Source organism: Acomys minous (genome assembly GCF_964271855.1).
Source record: "Acomys minous genome assembly, chromosome: 7".
Taxonomy (NCBI): domain Eukaryota; kingdom Metazoa; phylum Chordata; class Mammalia; order Rodentia; family Muridae; genus Acomys; species Acomys minous.
Genome location: NC_140488.1, coordinates 104,963,462 through 104,985,742, shown reverse-complemented (window position 1 = coordinate 104,985,742; position 22,281 = coordinate 104,963,462). Strand labels below are relative to the sequence as shown.

General features: G+C 41.5%; 1 protein-coding gene across 1 annotated transcript in view; it reads right to left on the bottom strand.

Annotated features, from left to right (window-relative positions):
* Positions 1-11,779: 11,779 nt before the first annotated feature.
* LOC311601260 (ubiquitin carboxyl-terminal hydrolase 27-like) overlaps positions 11,780-22,281 on the bottom strand; it is a gene marked incomplete at both ends in the record, with an annotated part of 38,655 nt that continues 28,153 nt past the window's right edge. The window contains one exon of the mRNA XM_084788642.1: positions 11,780-12,636. Within this exon, the coding sequence (XP_084644768.1) occupies positions 11,780-12,636 (857 nt within the window). The remainder of the gene's footprint in view (positions 12,637-22,281) is intronic.

Here is a 22,281-nt window from a genome sequence, read left to right as displayed (position 1 = left end):
ACTGATGCAGCAAAGGCTTTTCAGAAAAACCAAAACCCCTTCATGCAAATAAAACAAAAAAAACCTCTGAAGAGTCTAGGGGTAGATAGAACATATCTCAAGAAAATGAAGTTTATCTATGACAAACCAGTAGCCACCATGCTGTTACAGAAAGAAAAGCTCAAAGTGTTTCAACTAAGGGTAATAGCTAGAGAGTGGTGTCTACTTTCTCCACTCTTATTCACTACAATACTTGAAGTCCAAGCTTGAGCAATAAGGTAAGAAAAGGAAATAAAAAGGATGCAGACAGAAAAGGAAGAAGTCAGTGTTCCTATCTGCAGATGACATGAGTCTGTACACACTAGAGACTCCACTGGGAAACATTTAGAGTTGATAAACACTTTCAGCAAAGTAGCAGTTTGCAAAATGTACATACCTGCATCAGCAGCCTTCTTTTAGTTTTTCTTCTTTCTTTTTTTTTGGGGGGGGGGGTGTTTGAGACAGGGTTTCTCTGTGTAGCCTTGGCTGTCCTGACCTCCTCACTTTGTAGACTAGGCTGGCCTCGAACTCACAGTGTTCTTCCTGCCTCTGCCTCCCAGGTGCTGGGATTACAGACATTAGCTACCACGGCCATCTAGCAGCCTTCTTATATACCACAAAGAAACAAACCTGAGAAACGATTTTACTCACAGCAGACAAAAACAAAACAAAACAAAACAAACAAACAAAAAACCCTCAATGTTAGACCTAAAACTCTGAAGCTTTTAGAAGAAAGCAGGAAGTCCACGTCAGGATACAAGTTAGAGTAAGAACTTTCTGAACAGGACTTTGGTCAGCCAGGAAATAAGAACAGCAATCAACAAACAGGCCTTCATGGCATTAAAGTTTCTGTACTGCAAAGAAAACTATTAATTGACTCAAGAGGCAGCCTACAGAATGGGAAAACTATTTACCAGCTAAACATCTGACAGAGGATTAGTGTCTAGAATAGACAAGGAATGGGGGAAAAAGAAACCTAAATCACCCAAAGAGTCAATTAAAGTTGTGTGATGGAATTGAGCAGAGAGCTCTCAGAAGAAGAAATACAAATGGGTAAGAAACACTTTAAAATATGTCACTGGTCTTAGCCATCAGGGAAATGAAAATTAAAGCTACTTTGAGATTTTATCTTACCCAAGTCAGAATGGTTTAAGAAAGATTAAGAAAACAAAAGATGGTGGGAGGCTTGGGTTACCGTGCAGACATGGCCAAATCCAAGAACCACACTACAAACAACCAGTCCCACAAATGGCACAGAAATGGCATAAAAAAAAAACCGGTTACAAAGATACAAATCACTTGAGGGGGTTGACTCCAAGGTCCTGAGGAACATGCACTTTGCCAAAAAGCACAACAAGAAAGGCCTGAAGAAGATGCAGGCAAACAACGCAAAGGCAATGAGTGGACCTGCAGAGGCCATTACAGTCCTTGTGAAGCCTAAGGCCATTAAGCCCAAGTTGCTAAAGGGCCCCAGCTGCAAACTCAGGTGGCTTGTTTTCATCCTTCGTCCCAAGCTTGGGAAGCGGATTCGAAGCTACATGAGCAAGGGTCGTAGGCTCTGCCAACCACAGCCCAAGGTTCAAACCAAGGCAGAGGCCCAGGCTTCAGCCCCAGCTCAGGCTCCCAAACGTGTCCAGGCCCCTGTGAAGGCCCCATAGAAAAGGCTTGTGCCAATGTGAAGACAGATGGACTGGTGTGACACACCCACCTACACACTATTTACAGATGACCAGTGTCCTATGTGGTTTTTACAAATAAACCGGAGGCAAGGGGGAAAAAAAAAGGAAAGAAAAGAGAAAGACAACAAATGCTGTTGAGGATGTGGGAACAGAGAACCCTCAAGCATTGTTGGTGGGAGTGCAAATTGGTTCAACACAGATCTACCATATGACCGAACTATTGACTCCTGGGTATATGTCTCAAAGGATTCTATATCTTACTACATAGACACATGCCCATCTGTGTTCATAGGAGCTCAACTCACAATAGCTAGGGTGTGAAAATAGTCTAGATGCCATCACCTGATGAATGGATAATGAAAATGTGATACAACGAAATTTTACTCAGCTGTAAAGAAAAAACGAGGTCATGAAATTTGCAAAAGAATACAGATGGAACATTAAAATGAGCTCAGAAAGACAGACACTGCATACTCTTTCTCACACATGGACCCTAGCTTTGCACTTTTCAATATGCACATTTATGTAGAGGTGAGTGTATGTAGAGCCCAGTAAAGCAGAAAATTTATATACAGCAAGCACATGAGGATCATATATAAATGAGTTTGGTTTTACTTCATGTTGTTCCTCATGTATGACCCAGCTATTTTACTGGTGAGTCCATAGCAGATAGTTATTTGAAGCCACAAACACATAATATATAATACCATACAGTATGATGAAAAGAGCACTTGGAATACTTGTTAAATAAAAAAAGCCGATTTTCAAAAACTTATTGAATTTATGAGTTTGGTCCTTTACTAAAAGTGAACTGATGACTATAAATTGTGGACCTCAAACATGTAAAAAAAATTATTTAATAAGACTTAAAGTTAAAAAAAAAAGAGACTTAAAGTTTAAAGTTACCTAAGCAATATTAAGCACCAATACCAAATGCTTTGTTTCCCCTTTTGGTTGCTGTTTCCCTTTCCACACTGGAACCATCTGTTCCTTCGGGTTCTTCTGGTTCTCTGACTGTCAAGTAATGCTTACAGTTACAGGCTCTGTTGTGCCCAGTATTACTAGACGTGCCAAGGAAATTGGAAGCGGGCTGTGTACAGCACCTATAAACACTTTGGCATACACAGGCACAGACACAAGTCAGTGCTTTGCTTTTGCTCTGGGTCTGGCCTGGTTTCATAGCCCCATTGCACTGTGGCTAGTCCGGCTGTTAGGATTCTGCTTCAGTTGGCCTACCTGTGCTGTCATTGCCTACCTGCCATGGGGGTGTGAACCTGCCCAGGGCTATATAAAAGGCCAGACCCTCCTGGTCTCTCTTACCTCTCACCCCCTCTCTGTCTCTCTCTCTCTCTCTGGGGTACCCTTCCCCCTTTCATTCTCTTTTCATACTCATTTAATAAACCTCATATATTCTAACATCTGTTGCCTTGGTTTCTTATTATCTTCTTATCATCACCTTATATTAAACATAAAACCTGGGGCCTCTGTTACGGGCTTTGCTCACAATTTTGGTTTTTTTTTTTTTAAGACATGGTCCTCCCTGTGTAGCCTTGGCTGTCCTGGACTCACTTTGTAGACCAGGCTGGCCTCGAACTTACAGAGGTTGGCCTGCCTCTCCCTCCCCGAGTGCTGGAATCACAGGCATGTACCACCCCATCTGGTTTGCTCACGATTTAAAAAAAATTTGGTTTGGTTATTTTCCCTATTGGCCTTTGGTCCTTAGAAAACTCCATACTTTAGTGTACTGACACCATTCACCCAATTGTAAAATCTAAACTTCTTTCTAAGCCGCACCACTGACTACCTTTTGCAGAGCCTCAGCTGGGCCTTTCTTTAGGATACGTGATCCATCCTCAAAATGATGTCTAACATCATGTTTGGGAGATACTTTTGAATTCTTCTTACATTTGATGATTCTTGGGAATCTTAGGGGTTTTTAGCCCTCCAAAAGGCACTCCCAAGCCTTTAAAACTGTTTATTTCTGAGAGATACCTGAGGCCTCTGAAGAGCTAGGGAGCTTTGCATTTCTGGGTCATTCTGAGCTTCCAGAAGCTTCTGAAGTACAAACAGATTCAGACATGATCAAGGGATTCAAAGCGCTGGGAACTTTGAAGGTGAAGGTGTCTGGATCCTTCAATGTACTTCAGGCTTTCAATATGCATTGCTCCTCTAAAGTGCAGGGGACTTTTAAAGTGCCAAGCCCCTTACACAGTTTAGACTTTTGAGATGATCCAGGACTTTGAAGCATTTGGTATCTCTCAGATGCTTAATGTTTTCTAAGAATTCACTCTTTAAGATGCTTACTGGTACTTGGCTCCAGAGAGGAACAGGTAGTCTTCAAAGTGCTTGATGTCTTGGAGGTTATGTGAGCCTTAATGATGTTCGGAGACTTTAAGGTTCAGGTGGCCTCAGAGCTGCACAGATATTCTGAGGTACTAGAAGCCCTACAGGTCCATAGAAACTCTTGAGACTTTCAAGGTGTGGGATGCTTTGATGTGAACTGAGCATTCAAGGTCCTTGAGAGCTCCAAAGGGCTGACGTCTGGCTTGCCAGGGTCACGTAGTGTATGTAAATGCTTGGATCTCTTGAAATAGTGTAGTCTGTGGATATATCTATACCACAGGAAATTCTTGCGGCCCCCTATTTCCTCCATCCTTGCAAAGGGTTTGGAGTCTCTGAAACATTTGAGTCAGGGCTTAAAGGTCTGGCTTGGTAGATTACCATGGCTTCTGGGGGTGGAAAAAGAGCCTTCCTACATTTTTGCATCCTGTTTGAACCCTCTTAGTTGTTAAGGCCTGCCAGACGCTAGGATCCTACCAGGAATTCTGGATCTATGATGGATTAAGGCTTCTAGAGGCGCCCAGGCTCCCACAAGTCCTCAGATGCAGTGAGTTCTCGAATCCGGCTGCAGTCTGGGGTCCTGCCAGATGGTTGCATCCAGGTAGTAAGTACGTTAGGGTTCCTCAAGAGCTTGGTCTCTGCAGAGCTGTGGGATTCTCTCAAGATGGTTGAACCCATAAAGGAGGGGCTCAATCCTTGTGAAGAACTCTGTACCCACATGCTAGGATCCCACCTTGTGTTCCTGAAGGTATTTGGGGGAAACTAAAGAGAGACTCAATACCTTTAGGTTGTTTGACATCTCCAAGCTACCTGAGCCAATGGAGACCCTAAAAGTCCCAGAAGCCTCTGGGCCACATGAAGCCCTCAGAAGCCCTATTTTTGTTGCAATGTATAAGGGTGATTTCCTTGATTTTCAATAAGGCCCACTATTTTATTCTTGTATCCTAGGTTGGGAAAGGGGGATAGAATTCACACATGCACACCAGAGCTGGGTATGTAGAGGTCACAGCAGATTGAAAGGCAGAGGGGATCGGAGCAGCACGGGGGTACAATAAAACAGCCTCAGCAACTTGTAGCTTTAGCAGTGATGTCTCTAGCAATTCTACTAGCACCTTCTCTCCCTCACTATGCTGCCCCAGGCAAGGCTGCCACTGCTGCCATCTCCTCAGTAGATATTAATGAGGTCTCTGTCACTGGCAACAAAATAGGACCTTCGTCAAATGTGTGATTATCTTACGCACCGCAGTTTTTTCAGCTAGCTGCGCTTGCCTTGAGCCTTCCTGACTTCCTCACTGGCAGCCTACATCCTACAACTCTCTGGGAAGCACTTGCCCTGCCCCGCTTCTCACACTGCAGATCTGGCTCCCATAGAGTATGTGTGGGCAGTCTTTGCTTACCAGCTTCCCTTGGCAAGCAAAGAGAGTGGGTGGTTGACAGGCAAAGAAGAGTCTAGGGAAAGGAGTAGGGGAGGCGGATTGAACAAGAGGGAAAGAAATGGTGACCAATCTTCATTTTATATTTTTCTCCTCTTAGGTTTTAGAAAGCAGTAGGCCCTTCCATTCTCACCAAAGGCGGGCTGAGAAGGGTGGGGGAGGGGCGCGGCAGGGCACAGCCTTGCAAAAGGTCTGCTGACCCCAGCCCTCCTTGGCTGCCTTGGCTTACACAGCACATTCATTCTCCCGCCTGGTTTTCAGAATGCGTTTATGTGTGGCTAATTAATTCGCGGGCCCATCAGGGACCCGAAGAATAGACTTCATGACCAAAGCGGTGGGTGAGGGGAGGAGATGGGCGTGCAAAGCCAGCTAGCAGTGCGCCAGAGGCGCAGAGCCTGGACAGTGCTTGCTAGCTACTCCTTCCTTCGCCTGGTCAATTAACTGGGGCCAGTGAGAAGATCAGACTTAGATTTGCGCAGCCTCACAGAGGCCAGGCTACTTCCTGGCAGGCCACAGAGGAAGCAATTAGAATAAGAAGCAGCTGGATGAAAGTGAGCTTTAAGCCTGTTGCCATGGGGACTGAGAGACAGAAAGGCATTTGAAGGGAGACCACTGGCAGGCTTCAGACAATGGGTGGGAAGGGGGAGCAGAGAGATGGTCTGGGGCAGCAGGAGCCCAGGTTTCTAGGCCAGCGAGGCAGCATACCTGCCTGGACTTGTTTCCCTTGGTGCACACCCTGAACTTTGCCCACTCCTCCTTTCTGCTCAGACCCCTCTGCCTGAAATGCCTTGCCTCCATCTCCACTCTCTAAGTTCCACCTGCTTGCTCCCAGGCATCTTCTTGGCTGAGGTTTATTTTGGCCTGTTCCAGAGAGCAATGAGTCAGCTCTTAATCCCCGAAGGAGGCCCCAGAGCTAGGCATGCTGCTTTTCTTGCGCCATTTGAAGAGGGAACTTGCTGAGGTCCTTCACCTCTCTGAGCCTGGCTTCCCGCCCCGCTGCACCCTCCCCCCCCTTAAAGTGGATGTGACTCAAGTACTGGCTTCAGAGGGTCCTGGGAAGTCAATGAAAAGCCTTCACTGCATAGCAAGCACAGACTTTGCCTCTAAGTGTGTTTTCCCAGGCAGCAGCAGGTGGGAGTGGCAGTTAATGAGTGTGCTATGAAGGAGCATGTGCTGGGAAGATTTTACGTGTGCTCTGGCTTTAAAAGGGAGGTGGTGTGTGTGTGTGTGTGTGTGTGTGTGTGTGTGTGTGTGTGTGTGTGTGTGTGTGTGTATGTGTGTGTGTACACCAGTGCTGTACATGAGGGCCTAGCAGAGGGCGTGGGGTCCCCTGGAACTGAGTTACAGGTGGTTTCGGTCTGTCTGATGTGGTTGCTGGCAACCTGACTCGATTCCTCTGCAAGAGCAGCAAGTGCTCTTAACTGCTGAACCATTGCTCCTGCCCCTCAAACTTGCTCTCATTTCCTAAGGGGCAAATGAACGCTTTGTACTTGTCTGGCTAGACGGGACAAAATGTGTGCCTGGCCGTGTCTCCGTTGATAATCCTACTGGGGAAATGGACCCCATGGGGCTCCTAGACTTTGACATCTCAAGCTTTTGGTGCAGTTTGTGGAATGGCACATGGCTTTGTCTAGTGGATGAACTCTGGGGGCGGGGGTGGCAATGTGTGTCATGGTGACAGTGTTGCCAGCAGCCCTTCACCTAGTGAGGCCCAGACACATGCGGGTGTGCATGCGTGCGTGCATGCATGTAGAAAGGAGATGCCTGCTGGGGAGGAGCAGTCACTGAATCAGAGCGGGGAGCATGAGTTTTGGGCCTGTTTGATGGGTTTGTATGAGTGTATTGAAAGCCCAGTTCTCTGACTTGTTCTATACAGAAAAGCATGGTGTCTCTGACATTGTCTGTTCAGCTTGCTGTTAGCCTCTGTGGAGAGAATCTACATTAAGTGTTTTCCAGATATTATTTGTGCAGGGAAGGGATTCTCATTAAAAGAAAATATTAAGATGTTATATCCATTGGCTAGATCTGGGTAGGGGTTTAAAGTTTACCGCCTGTGTTGTCCTTGGCTGGTGCCTTAGTTTGAGCGGGACCCCGGGGCCCAAATCTGTCTATCATAATGTTCTTCTTGTAGGTTTCTAGGACCCTCTGGATCCTTCTACTTTGCTATTCTACCATGCTTGTCTCATCTAGAGTCCCAATAGGATGTCCTCCCCTCTGTCCCAGTTTCCTGGTTAGTGAAGACTTTCGTGGGACATGCCCCTTGGGCTAGTATGCAGATATAAGTGAGTATATACCATTTGAGTCTTTCTGCTTCTGGGTTAACTCACTCATTATGATCATTTCTAGTTCAATCCATTTGTCCACAAATTTCGGGAATTCCTTGTTTTTAATAGCTGAGTAGTATTCCATAGTGTATATGTACCACAGTTTCTTTATCCATTCTTCTACTGGGGGACACTTAGGCTGAACCCCCTACCCAGATCTAGCCAATGGACAGAACATTCTCCACGGTTGAGTGGAGAGTAGGGTATGACTTTCACACGAACTCTGGTGCCTCATATTTGACCATGTCCGAGACCTGGTGGCACTCAGAGGAAGGACAGCAGGCTACCAAGAAGAGACTTGATACCCTATGAGCATATACAGGGGGAGGAAATCCCCCTCAGGAACAGTCATAGGGGAGGGGAATAAGGGGAAAATGGGAGGGAGGGAAGAATGGGAGGATACAAGGGATGGGATAACCATTGAGATGCAACAAGAATAAAGTAATAAAAAAAATAAAATAAATAAAAATTTAGGTGCTAAAGGATAAAAAAAGATGTTATATTTTGCTTTACAATGAATAGAGACACTCCAACCATCAATTTATTTGTTTGGTTTTGTTTTGTTTTAGGCAGAATTTCACTTTTTGTCAAGGGTGTCCTGGAGCCCATTAGCCCGTACTGGCCTACAACTGATGGCACTCAATGCTGACAGTGTGTATGGACCACCAAGACTTGCTCCAAAATTGAATTTAATATCATAGCCTTCCCAAGGCATTTTGTTACAAGTGAAATACAGTATTAATTAAATATATTCTCAGTACAAAATCAAATAAACAAATTGGCATCCAGCTGATTATAATAATCAGCGGTGTTTAGGATATGAGTGACAGGTAAGCAACGCTAGGCCTAGGCAGGAATAAAGTCAATTTGTGGGACTCCTCAACCTAATAGTCATTTCCTGTAGACACGTTGATCAGCTGACGCTCATGGCAGACTGCAACTCAGCTGTGAAGGCTTGAAGTTTTATGTCTGTTCCAGAGCAGCGTCCTCTGACTTAAAACACCGTCTGCTGGAATGAGGCTTCGTTAAGACTTAGGGAGTGCGCTGGTTAATTTCAATTGTCAGTTTGGCTGGATTTGAAAAATCACCTTTAGAAGGGAATCTCAATGAGGGTTGGCGTAGATAAGGTTGGCCTGTGGGCATGCCTGTGAGGGAGTTTTAAAATGTGTCTGAGATGGGAAAACCTACCCTGATTGTTGCCAGCATCATTTCATGGACTGTGCCCCAGACTCAATTTAAAAGAGAGAAGAAACTGAGTCTAAGTATTCATTGTTCTCTGCTTCTTGATTATAAATGCAATGTGATCAGCTATCTGAAGCTCCTCCTGCTCACTTCTCTGTGATGGTGAACGGTGACCTGGAAATTTTAGCAAGAATAAATTCCTTCTCTCTCTAAGGTACTTTAGTCATCGTATTTTATTACAACAGCAGAAAAGCAACTATCACAGGAAGTGAACAACTCATAAGTCTCAGAAAGTTCCTGAAACGTAAAATAGTCTTAAGGCCCTCTTCCAAAGGCTATATAAACAGTAACAATTGTGGGTTAGAGGAGAGTCTTTAACCAGCTGAACTGTCTACAAGTTATATAGGGAACTCTAGCCATGTAGATGTGGGAAGTCACCAATGCTGAGGTAGGCTTTTTGGTGATGCAGCTGTCTTTGAGTTACCCATGTTCCTCTAAGTAACCCTTCATCCATACTTGTATAGATAATTCCAGTAAAATCATGGGTTCACTAAGACTAACTTGGGCCACATTGTTTCAATGGCCTGTTACTGATGTCCTGTCTGAGGTGAATAGATATATATTCATGCCTCCTCAGGAAAAACCATACAGCACATTATCTTTACACTTCTAGAGGTCGTCCTGACTTCATTGCTTTCTAGTCCCTATCAGGTGAATAGATAAAGGATGATCATCTAAGGGTGTTCACTGATTCCTATTTATCCTGTGTCAGCAGTTCTCAACCTGGGGGTTTCAGCCCCTTTGGGGGCCTCAAAAGACCCTTTCTCAGGGGTCACATATCAGATAGCTTGCATATCAGATATGTACAGTACAATTCATAACAGTGGCAGCATTATCATTATGAATTAGCAAGGAAAATAATTTTATGGTTGGGAGTTACTACTACATGAGGAACTATATGAAGGGGTTGTTGCAGCATTTGGAAGGTTGGGAACACACACATACACACATATATGTGTGTACACATACACACACACACATATATATATTATATATGTTATATAACACACACACACACACACACACACACACACACACACACACACACACACACACACACAATCCTAAACCAGTAGGGGCTGTGGTCAGATGAAGAGAATGGTTCTGAAGCAGATCAGAAGTCATAGGCTTCAGTTTTAATAGTAACTGAGTGACCAACAATCTTTCAGTGTATAGATCCCTATGTTCTCAGCTTCTCAGGAAGAGACTGGCCGAGGCATGTGGAAATAGTCTATCTTTATTTAAGATGTGGTACCAGCAATATAACTTACAATGACCTACTCTTTAGTTCCCATGCTTTCTCCCCGACACATGCACACTCTTCAGATCTATAAGGAAACTTGAAAAGAGATTGTTATCACAATTTGGAGGATGTGAAGCAAAGAGAGAAACTAAAATCTTGGCCTGACATCAGACAAAGTAGCCATAGTCACCCAGGCATCTCCCATGAGGGCATTATGATCTGCAAATGATTACTAAACAGCACATACTGGCTGCACTCCAATCCCCAGTCTGTTCTCTAATCCACCTTCCCTTTGCTTAAGGCTGAACTTAGTTCTGTACATTGTCTTAGGTCAGATTGTACACGGACGTAGAAGCCTTCAAGGAATCCAAGAGTGTATGTACAGTAGTTACTCCATATTAGACCACATTCATTTGAGCCCACCACCTCCTTGAAAGTTTGACGTTCCATGTGCCTAGAGCACTACAAACTTGCCTTTATCATGTCTAGCTGTATTTCCATTCCGATGGAATTAAATAGGAGTTTGATATGATCAAGTCATTCTCTTTCCAGTGGTCAATTTGTAACTGAAAAATTAAGAGTGAACTCTACCAAAGTCCCCTGCTGGGTGAGTGTAGCTAAAACCCAATTTGCAGCATCAAAGCTATTATCTCTCTAGGGCACAGAGCACTCTTGCAAACAGCTTGCCATGTGGAATAAGCTTTGTTCGCGTCATGGGCTAGGGCTTCCTTAGTCTACCAGAACAAGTGATCTTGGCCCCATCTTCTGCCCCTTGTTTGGGCACTTCTCACAGTTTGAATCCACTGATAACTTCTCAGAATCATTCTGTAGTATAGGCCTGGGCTTATTTATTTTACAATTTCCGACAGTTTGGGTCTTGTGAGGAAGTGGTGGGATTTCTTTTGCAGCTTATTTGATTGCTCTCAGAACAGACTATTCTTATGGTCAGTGCATCTGAAGTGCAAGGCCAAGAATAGAGATTAGTATTATAAACCCTCACATAATCAATGCAAAACTGTAGAAAAAGGAAACATTAAACCCTGCTTACACTGCCTTTCATGCTGAATTTAGTATATAAGAGGAGCACAGGCACGGTAGAAAATAAATCTGCTGTTGTTTTGTATATGCCTCCACTAAAATAAGGCAGCATTGACTTCTTTGTGATTTAATTCCATTATTTTCCTGTAAACTAAAGGGGTAACTGTCACTAACTGACATGGAGCAATCCCTACTTCCACCTAGTTAACAGCATGTAGACACTGATCACTGGTTATTTCTTATTCTGACTTTTCCTCGTTTGTGATAAACAGCTTGTTTATATTATATCTGGTGCTTGCTGTTGTATAAATTCCATCACCTGTTATCTTAGGTAAGTCCTTGTGTAGCTTTAGAAAGCTTTCCATTCATTTCTTTCACATTTACTTTTTCTTTTTACATTTATTTACATTGCATGTGTATAGTGTGTGAGCATATATGCATGTGTTGTGTTGTGTAAAGTTACTAATGTTCCTGGACCTCTTTGTGATAGAAGAGTAAATACCCTTCACTGTCCAGCACATCCTTAACACTGGCCTTGGTGATGACGGCATCATCACACTTGAACCACTGGTCCCTGTGGTGCCGAATGAAGCTGGTGTAGTGGCCGCTCTCCAGGGTTCCTTGGTGATTAACCACAGCGAACAAGGAATACTTATTCTCGTTGTTCCCGCTATTGGCTGGCAGCTGCAGCTGCCCATTCATTCGGGTCTCTTTACTTGACGCCATAAATGGTGTCATATCCAGCTCCAGGGGAAAGGAAATGTACGTAGTGATCTTCCGCCTCTGTTTGGCTGAGTGTTCAAACCGTTTGAAGTGAAAGCAGGCCACAACTGGTAACTTCTTCATGGTGAGCTGTTTGGTAGATTCTTGGTAGCTTTGACAACTGCCACATTTGATTTTGGCACTACTTCCCAAGTGCTCTGGCCTCGTAAACCTCCGCAAGCAGTCCGTGAGGGAAGTAACGCCTGGTGTGTGGCTTTCGCCATTCACACTGCTCTCCCTCCCTGGACTCATGGGCCAGAAGGACATGCAAGAGCCAGGCAAGTCCAGACTAATGTCCCAGCATGGGTCTTGGCAGGTGACATCGGACTGCAGGCCACCCGTGAAGATTTGGTCTATGATGCAGTTACAGTGGTTGGGATTGCTGGCCACCTTGCCAACATCGTCACCTTTGCAGTGCCTGTGCAGGACATCCAGGGCAGCGATGAGGAACTCGTGGGCATCCTGTTGCCTGTACCCGGCTAAATGATGGGCGTGTATCCACACCAGGTGCAGTAACTTATAGGGAACATGAGGAGATAGGTTTCCAGAGTCCCATTCTCAAGAGACACTGTATAGACTAGACAAAACTCTGATTCTGATATTTCACATGGGTGCCTATCAGAGAGGCCATCTCTCAGTATCAACATGCCAGGGAAGTTTGTGTTGTCAGCTGCATTGGTCCTCATAAACCTATTCTGAATTTTGAGATAATTTTCTCCTCTTTGGCTAGTGTCCTTTTCAGTTTGCACTGAAAAGAATCCTTCCTCCCAAAGTGGAGCTATACATTCTGGTGAGAAATGTCTGCTTGTAATTTGCTTAGTGTCCTTATGGCTGCAGCATTCAGTACAAGATAACTTCCTCCAAAGCCTGTATGAAGATCCTTCAATGACTCCAGCACAGCTTCTAGAGGCATAAGGCCATGTCTCTAGGAAAGCTCATCTCTTCTTTCAAATGCCTGCTTGGGAAGGCTCAAAATGGTCATATTTATTATTTCTTCTAGGCAGCACACTGCCCCTGCTTCCGTTTTTTAAGTACATTTACTAAAACTGGATTACAGCTGTGAATATATGTCAAAAATTTTTCTCAAGGATCTAAGAGCCATTCCTTTTGCTCTGACACCTTCCTATGATTTCTAATGCAGATCCTCATGTTGTGGTGACCCCCAACCATACAGTTATTTCCGTTGCCACTTTGTAACTGTTATTTTGTAACTGCTACGACTCATAATGTAACTATCTGATTTGCAACCCCTGTGAAAGGATCATTTGACCCCTAAAGGAGTCGCAACCCATGGGCTGAAAACCTGCTTTCTAAAGATATTATTGTAACTTCCTTCATTCCTTTGCCACTCCCTCTCCATCCATCTTCTTAGCTTCCAGTCCAACTCTAAAGAAACATTCAATTCCCAACACCTCCCCCTTCACCACCTCCATCAATGTCCCTGTTGCTTTGTTTATTTAAAGGTCTAGGTAACTCAGGCTCCAGTTATTCTTCTGGTAGCTTTCTTCCTTCACCGCTTTGGAAGTCTTGTCACAAGGGACACAAACTGGCCTGATGTTCACGTGGGGAAAAATATTCATTGATGTTTGGTGGGGTAGGGAGTTAAAGATAGAGAAATTTTTTTTGCATCAGTCTCTGAGGTCCAATTAGTGTCTAATCTGGGGGAGGAGGGGCTGAGGTGCAGAAAGGGACAGTATTCTTAAGAGTGAGGGAGATGGAGCGTAAATAATGTAATCAGGCTTTGTAGACCTCAGCTTAGATCAAACGCTTAACCTCTCTGAGCCTTAGTAGCATCTTTTGTTAATTGAAAAATAAAAGTCCCATCTCTGATGAACACTGAATCCCAGTGGAGACTATTTCTAGTGTAACAAATTGTCTAATACATTTAAAAAAATTTATAGAGGTGTAAAAGCCATACTCATTCAGCAGGAACACAACTTCAAGCTTTGTACTTTAACCTTTTGCTGTGGTAGAGGCTGGAGTGGTAATGCTTGAGATGCTGAACAAGTGTGAGCTGTAGCTTGAAGCCAGTTGCCCAGCCACAGCAGCCAACACTTTGCAGTGTAATTGGATTAAGCGATGCTGTAGATTAGATGTGTTAAGGGTGTTTCAACATATGGTATTTTCAACCTGTGATGGCCCTTATCTATTCATAAACCTACGTTCATTGATAAACATCAGTATGCATATAAGGTCCTTATAGCAAGTGTTACCTACCTTAGAATCAGAAGATGGTATAATGCCTGATATATAGATTGCAGGAAAAGTGATCAAGTTTCTATTTCAGACATCTTTAAAAGTTACTGCCTCAGTTCACCCAGCATCCCTCCTTGGCAGTTCATGTGTAGGAGCATGCACTCAAGAAATAAAAACCAACTCTTTTCACTAATATTCTTATGCTAGGATGTGCTATAACAAGCACAAAGGTCTGCACGTTGGGTATTAAAGGAGAAGTTGCCCTTTCATTTGACAGAAACAGAATGCAAGGTTACATTGTCCAGGAAAACTACTATATATATGCATAGAGCTTGCTGTAGGAATATTATTTAGCAATGAAAATGCTGTCAGCAACATTAATTTCTCTGGGCAAGTTGCCATCTCCACAGAAACTTCGTGATGAAGATTCAGTGCTCCCAGACTTAGAAGACCTGATGGATCCCTTCCCAACAGTAGAGTCAGTGACTTCCGAGCAGAAATCCTCAACCCCTTTGGGGGCTGCATATCATACATATTGCACGTCAGATGTTTACATTATTGTTCATAACAGTAGCAAAATGACCATTATGAAGTAGCAACAAAAGTAGCTGGAGGTCACCACCACAAGAGGCACCGTATTAAAGGGTGGCAGCATTAGCAAGGTTGAGAAGAACTATCTCTAGAGCTTTAAATAGATTCTTCTGATGGAACACACTGAGTACAGACCAGTATGGTCTGGGAAGGAGAAACACCATATTTCTTCAGTTTCTTTATGTTGACTATGAGGTGAGAAGTTGAAATAAGAGTCAAGCTTCCCTCAGAGAAAGCTTGTTAGTGGGAATATTTCCCTGGGTGCCAAGAAAAAAAATTTTTTTTTGCAAACTTTCCTATCATGATTAACTCTGTAACTTTGGGTAAGCTGTGCATGAACACCGTGGCATGCTATGTCCTAAAAAGGGGAAGTGGTTTTTCCATCAGCAGTGGGAGAATCAGCCTAGGGATGCAGAGGCTGAGTCCTATTTCACAGGTTTCCCTGCATGTTCCTTCGGATCCAGGGCTTTGGGGTTTGGAGTGAAACAGTATATATTGTGGGAGCATATGAAGTAACAGGCCTGCTCATTTCATGGGAAATGGCCCAGGGTGGGAGCAGGAAGATGATAGAAAGTTTGGGTGACTGGCAACCTTAAAAAGTCACGAGAAACAAATACCACAGAGGCACTTTTTTTTTTTGTTTCTGCTCTCCTTTTTTTCTTTTCTTTTCTTTCTTTCTTTTTTGTGTGGCATGTCCCTGAAGCAGAATCCCAAAAGAGAGACTGTAGACTTTGCCTGCCTCTGACTAAGGCTGCAGGGAGAGTGTTTCTTTCCTTGCTTTGTGAATATGAACCAGTTCCATCTCTTCCTGGCCTTCCAGTACACCCTACTGATATGGGGGGGTACATAAGTCCTGAAAAGGTAGATTGGGATAAGAGCACAACTGAGAAAAGCTGTACAAGTCAAGAGAATATAGTTTTCACTGTTCAGTTTCATGCAATGGATTCTTCACTATTGTTCCAGAACCTGACATATCAAAAGCCCTAATGAGATTTACCACTCTTTAAAAACAAGCCAACACTCCAGGAAACAAGCCAACACTCCAGGATAAGCTGCTAAAGCTACTAAACAAAACAGATGATGAGCATTGCCTCAAATTTCCAACATTTCAAGGCTATCTTTTGTATCTAGATTCAGGGAAAGGAATAAAATCAGATTCTTATATTTCTTTTATATTCTTCCCAAATAAAAAAATGAAAATAAAGTTATCATAAATCGATTTTCAGACAACGTAGAGACTACCTCGAGTGTTGTTGTTTTTGTAAAAATAAAATGACATTTTTCCAACCAACCACCTGCCATCCAGATGAATTACACCATTGTGCAAAGCAGCATGAGTAGCTGTAAACACCGCTGAATTGCTTTACATGGTCTTCTTTGAGATAGTCTTACTCTGACTGGTGTAAGAATGTTAAGGTTTAAGAAAAACATTTGGAAGTATCAAACAAAAGTGGATATACAATTACATTTCATCAGAATGTTTGAAAAACAAGTGAAAAAGATATTTGAGAATGCCACCAACCATATGAAGAACTACCTATTAAGTAACAAATAATTATTTGGGACCATGTACTGCTATTAGTAGCTCAAAAGTAACCAGAATGAGACAGGAAAATATAATAGAATAATTAGTAATACACATATACATTATTGCTTGGACATCGTAAGTTCCCAGACAAAAAAAGCCCTGGCTCTATTACCAAGGAATTGTCTGAGGATGATTGGCTGATTAGAATTTGTATTCTTGTGGAGAATAGGAATGTTGTAGGTCTGGAGCTAAATTATTTTGGGTCTGTAGCCCTTAACTAGGCATCATTGCCGAGCTCTGAGTGTCACCTAATATCTTTGTGATTAGTGGTAAACCCTAACAGGCCTCCAGCTTCCCCCAAAGGCTAAGGATGTCATCAGTTAGAATCTAAGCTCCCTGGTATAGATTTCCCTGCTTTACCTACCCACCTGATGATGCCACTAATGTATTTTAAAGTTGGCTTAATCTATTACTTTCTTTTACCTTTGATATATATATATATATATATATATATATATATATATATATATATATATATATATATATATATGAGATGAAGGTCTTATTATGTAGCCCTGGTTTGCTATGAACTCACTGTGTAGATCAGGCTGGCATCAAACTCACAGAGATCTATCCGCCTGCCTCTGCCTCCCGAGTGCTAGGGTTGGAAGCATTACCACCATGCTCAGTTCTTTTGTTGTTGTTTTGGTTTTGTTTTATCTTGTTTTTGTTTTTTCAAGACAGGGTTTCTCTGTGTAGTCTTGGCAGTCCTGGACTCACTTTGTAGGCCAGGCTGGCCTCAAACTCACAGCGATTTGCCTGCTTCTGCTGCCCAAGTGCTGGGATTACAGGAATGCACCACTACACATGGCTTTAGCTATTCTTTAATGTCTAAAAACCTCTTGCTGTGTTGGAACATGGTATTTGGGGCAACCTTAATGTGTGTTCTTGGGTCCTGGTCACTCATATTTGACTGCAGGATACCTTTTATCCCCTTTGAGGTGAGAGCTGTGTTTTTACATCAACAACATAGACCATGAAAGGTGAGGACTCCTACGAAATTACATGTTTATTACTTTCTGTTCACCTACATGAATGATATTTTCAAACATAGCTACAATATGATTCATAAATAATAGCAAATAGTAATAACATTGATGATAATTAAATATTATGTATGAAAAGTTTAAATACACTGTTATAATGTTTTCTGTTGTCTGATCTAGAAACATATTTATAATTCTGGAGATAGTTGTAGGGCTTTGTTCATGGTGGGATAGTGTTCTCCCACTAGGCTACATCCCTAAGCCCCTATGCAATTTATATAAAATTTAAATGTTGTTTATGACATCCTACATCCCTAAGTCCCTATGCAATTTATATAAAACTTAAATGTTAAAATGTTATCTTCCTTCCATTACCACATCCTCCTCCCTACATGTCCCTTTCCACATTAATGCCAACTGGGGTATTTGGGCAGTGTCCTACTATACAGCTTTAGCTGATCTGAAATTTACTATTTAGACCAAGATGGTCTTAACCTCACAAATATCTGCATCTCTATGTCTCCTGAGTGCTGGAATTAAAGGCATAGACAACTGTGCCCCACCTATCTTTTTTACCAATTAGCATAATATAAGACATTATGACAGTTTGAACAAAGTGTGTTTTAGTGATTCTTTTTTATTCCCATCAACCCCATAACCCCTGCTACCCTTAACCCTCCTTGTAGCCCCCTCAGTCTCTTCCATTTTCCCCCTTTCATGTCCCAAGTGTCCTTTTTCCCATAATAAGAAAACGGATCGAGCCTAGTTGTCCATTAACTGATGAATGTATAATGAAAACAGGGTATTATGGACAATGGAACTGTATTCATTTATAAGAAAAATGAAATCATAAAAGTTCCAGGAAATGGATGGATGTAGAAACAATAGTGCCAAGTGATGTGACCCAAACTCAGAAAGTAAAAAAATTGCATGTTCTTCCTCAAATGTGGATCCTAGGTACAATGTATACATGGCTATATATGGTATATATTATATTTTTATATATTAATACCTATATGTAAATATGAGTAAAACCAAAATAATTATGTTCTTTAAATGAGAGCACTCAGAAATGTCCCTTCTAGATATTTTGAAATATATAAGAAGCACCTTTGCTAATTCTAATCACACTATTGTCCAAAAGAACAAGAGAACTTTTCTCTTCTACCTAGATGTTAGTTTGAACTCCTTGACCAATCAAAGAGATTTTCTTCCACCTTCTTATACACTTTCTTCATTGTAACCACTATGGAACTAACAGGAGAAAACTCAGGGAAAGTATCCATGACATTTGGGTAGGTAAATAGTTTTAGGATGAATATCAAAGGTATGAGCAACAAAAGCAAGTATAGAAAAAAATGAATTGTATCAAACAGAGCAAACGCACCAAGCAAAAGGATGATAAGATAATCTATACACTGGAAGACAGAGGGTAGAGTGAAGCTAAATAAGCCCAGGATTAGCATTCACTAGCTGTTTCCCCAAGGTCGTCTAAGACTCACACAATTGCTTTGGAGCTGGAGATTCTTCAGTGGTGCTGCCTCTTGTGCAAGGCACTCTAGGGACCAGCTTATATTTATTGTCATTGCCAACATAGGCATTTGGCAAACGAATGGCCCATGATCATGAAGTAACCAGGATAAAAATCAGCGGACCCCCCCAAATAAAAGAAACTCAACATAAGACTTGATACTCTGAATATAAGAGAGAAAAAATAGAGACTATGATTGAATTGGCACAGAAAAGGACTTTCTGAACAGGTTCCCAATAGTGCAGGCATTAAGGCCAACAATTACTAAAAGGAGCCTCTTAAAGTTCAATAACTCTGTACAACAAAGGATACCATCGTTTGAGTGAAGAGGCAGCCCACATAATGGACAACTCCCTGGCTCCTATCTACTCATCAATAATAATGCAAAACACACAGTCCAACTTCAAAAGTCCCCATACTCTTTCAGTCTCAATGCAGTTTAAAAGTCTAATGTGTAAATTCTCTTTGGAGACTCAAGACTATCTCTTAATTGTAACGTCCTGTGCAATCAACTGGGGACCAAATCTTTAAATAGCTGAGCCTATCAAGGATATTTTTCATTCAATCCATCACAAAAAGTTAAACTGGAGTAGGGGTGAGAAATCAGCATAGAGAAGGTAATATAGGGAATCATAACACAAAAGACCTTTTGAAAAAATCATATGGAAACTTATAGCTCCCACTCTAGCTATTGGAAAAAAAAAACTGCTGGGAAAGGAAGAGTTACTTTTAAAGGTGTGGCCCCTGGTAGGTAGCTGACATTCTAGTGAAGGCAACATACTCAAGACTATATGAGCAGCATAAATTAGATTTGATAGATTTAGAAAAGGCCTAAGGGTTGGGTGGGTATGTAAGGGGAATGTGTCTAGAAGAAGTTGGGCAAGGGGACGTTGAATATGATCAAAACACTTTGTATAAAATTCTCAAGAACAAATAAAAATATAAAACATCGTGCATTATTTCACTTACTAATTGACATTTTTAGATTTTAAGAATTGCTTTCCAGGTTTCCCAAAATGTCGGCCTACTGTGTTTTCTATTGTATTTTCTTATCGGGCAATTTAGTCATTTGAATCTATAAATTCCTCATATAGCATCATTGTATCTAAAATACTGTAATTTCTAAATACTCTGACACATTTGATGACATCAATTTCTGTCTATCAGAGAAAATGGCTTTAAAGTTCAGAAATCATGTAAAATTATGGAGCTGAAGTTGGATTCCAAATAAGTTATAGTTCAGTAATGATTTTGTGAATGTCCTTTATAGCTTGGTTGCATTTTTTCTGTTATTTCTTTTCCTTGAATTTTAAAAGTAGTCTTATTTCTGAAAAAGGTCATGTTTTTGAAGAAATAAGTTGGTTTTTTTTTCTTTTACTATAGTCTATGTGTGAGATTGAACTCAAGTCAATTCACTCTTTCCTGGACTGGACAGTGATTATCTCATTGAATGGTTTCTAGCTAGACTCCTCTGATGCTTCTTCAGTAAGCTCAACCTTGGCCCCTAAAGCCTGGTGTATTTTCTAACAGCCTGTCAAATAAAAACTGATGCATTTTCTAACAGCCACAACCAGAGAATGATGTTACACAGTTTCCCTCAAACTCTTACCCTGATCTCTCACCAACGAGCCTTTCTGAGAAAACTCCCATCTGCCAAAAGTATTCACTGTTTGTTTTACCAGATGCTTGAGGATACATATTGCCTTCAAATCCCACTCTAAGGGAGGAGAGGCATGTCGCTGAGTGATGCAAGTTAGGAAATCCAGATAAATTTCACAGGGTCTAGACTCCTGTTTGTGCAGTACTAACTTCTCATTTCTAACTGATCCCGATCCTTTGTTCCTACTCATCTCCTTTGTTGTCACTGTAAGAAGCCTTGTCACCTTCACACAAATCAACACTGTCTTCAGTTTGCGATGGTCTGTTCCTTCTATTGCAGAAGTGTAGTTTTGATTAAAATCTTCCATTATTACTTTAAGTAGTGTCTTTATTTATCTTTGGTAGGTTCCTTATCTTCTCAAAGATCCTTTAAATAGTTTTGAAGAAACGAGTTAAACATTTCTGTTCAACTACAATCCCCCTTTTTCCCTCATTTTAATGTACTTTCAAATGAAATTACTCTTCTTTTGCATTTTGAAATATTACTGTATTTATATTATAATATAAATAATGTACATATTATTTATATTGCACAGGCCAACATTTTAGTGTGTTTTTATGACTGAGAAAAATGTTAGCCTCTTTTATGCACATGTCTAAGGAAGCTTCCATTGCTCTATAGTGAAAAATCTCATTAACCATTTCTACATTTTTTTTAGTAAAACTGAAACGTGATCATTATGAAACTCTCAGTAACACAGCTAAGCAAGCTGCTCTCATTTTGTCAATTCTGTATAAAAAAGCGTGTACATTTATCAGATACAATTTTTTGTTTTATTTAAGAGGTTATACCCATAGTTAACTGTAGCTCTCACTCCCTCATCAAAGAAGCTTGTATTTGCAGCAGGTGGAGGTTGTTATAGAGCTGCACAACTCATTAAAATGCAGAGAATAAGTGACCGTGGGATGCACAGATCAGATTGGCACAAAACATCACTGATTGCTAAGGCTCCAAGAACACTGTGGAAGAGGAGGTGGAAAGATTACAGGAGCCAGAGGACCAGAACCAGACAGTAAAATACTGTCTTCTAGGCATAACGGGAGAGATCTCAACAATACAGTTGTTTAAGGAAGACCCGCACAATAACAACACCAGTTGATATGCTAGCTTGAATGGGGGAAGTTTCACAAGGCTCCACCTCTATATGAAGAATTACAGCCAATAAATGGCTGTTGAGAAAGGGAGAATCAGTTTTATTCAGGGACAATCCCCTCATAGGTTATCTAATATTAAGTTGTCAGCCCTATATGCATATAACATATGAATAACACCAAATGAACTAAGCAGGTTGTATTTATGTATGCATATATATGTATCTATGTGCATGCGTAACAATAATAAAGAGGAAGAGATCATGAATTTGAAAGAGGAGATACAGAAGGAACTGGAGGCAGGAGAGGGAAGGGTGAAAATTATGTAGATAGAGTACTCATCTATAAAATTCTCAAAAATAAAAAATTTAATAAAAAGTGTATAGCTGTTAGTGAACTTGTGGAAATGTATGTAGATATAGATGAGATATAATTCCATAAAGTATAATATATGTATATATTATTTGTATTGATTAAAATTGCAGATAAGTCTCACAGACAAAGATTACACATGCATGTGCATCTCAGGCAGTTATTTTTCACATTTGTCCTACCACCA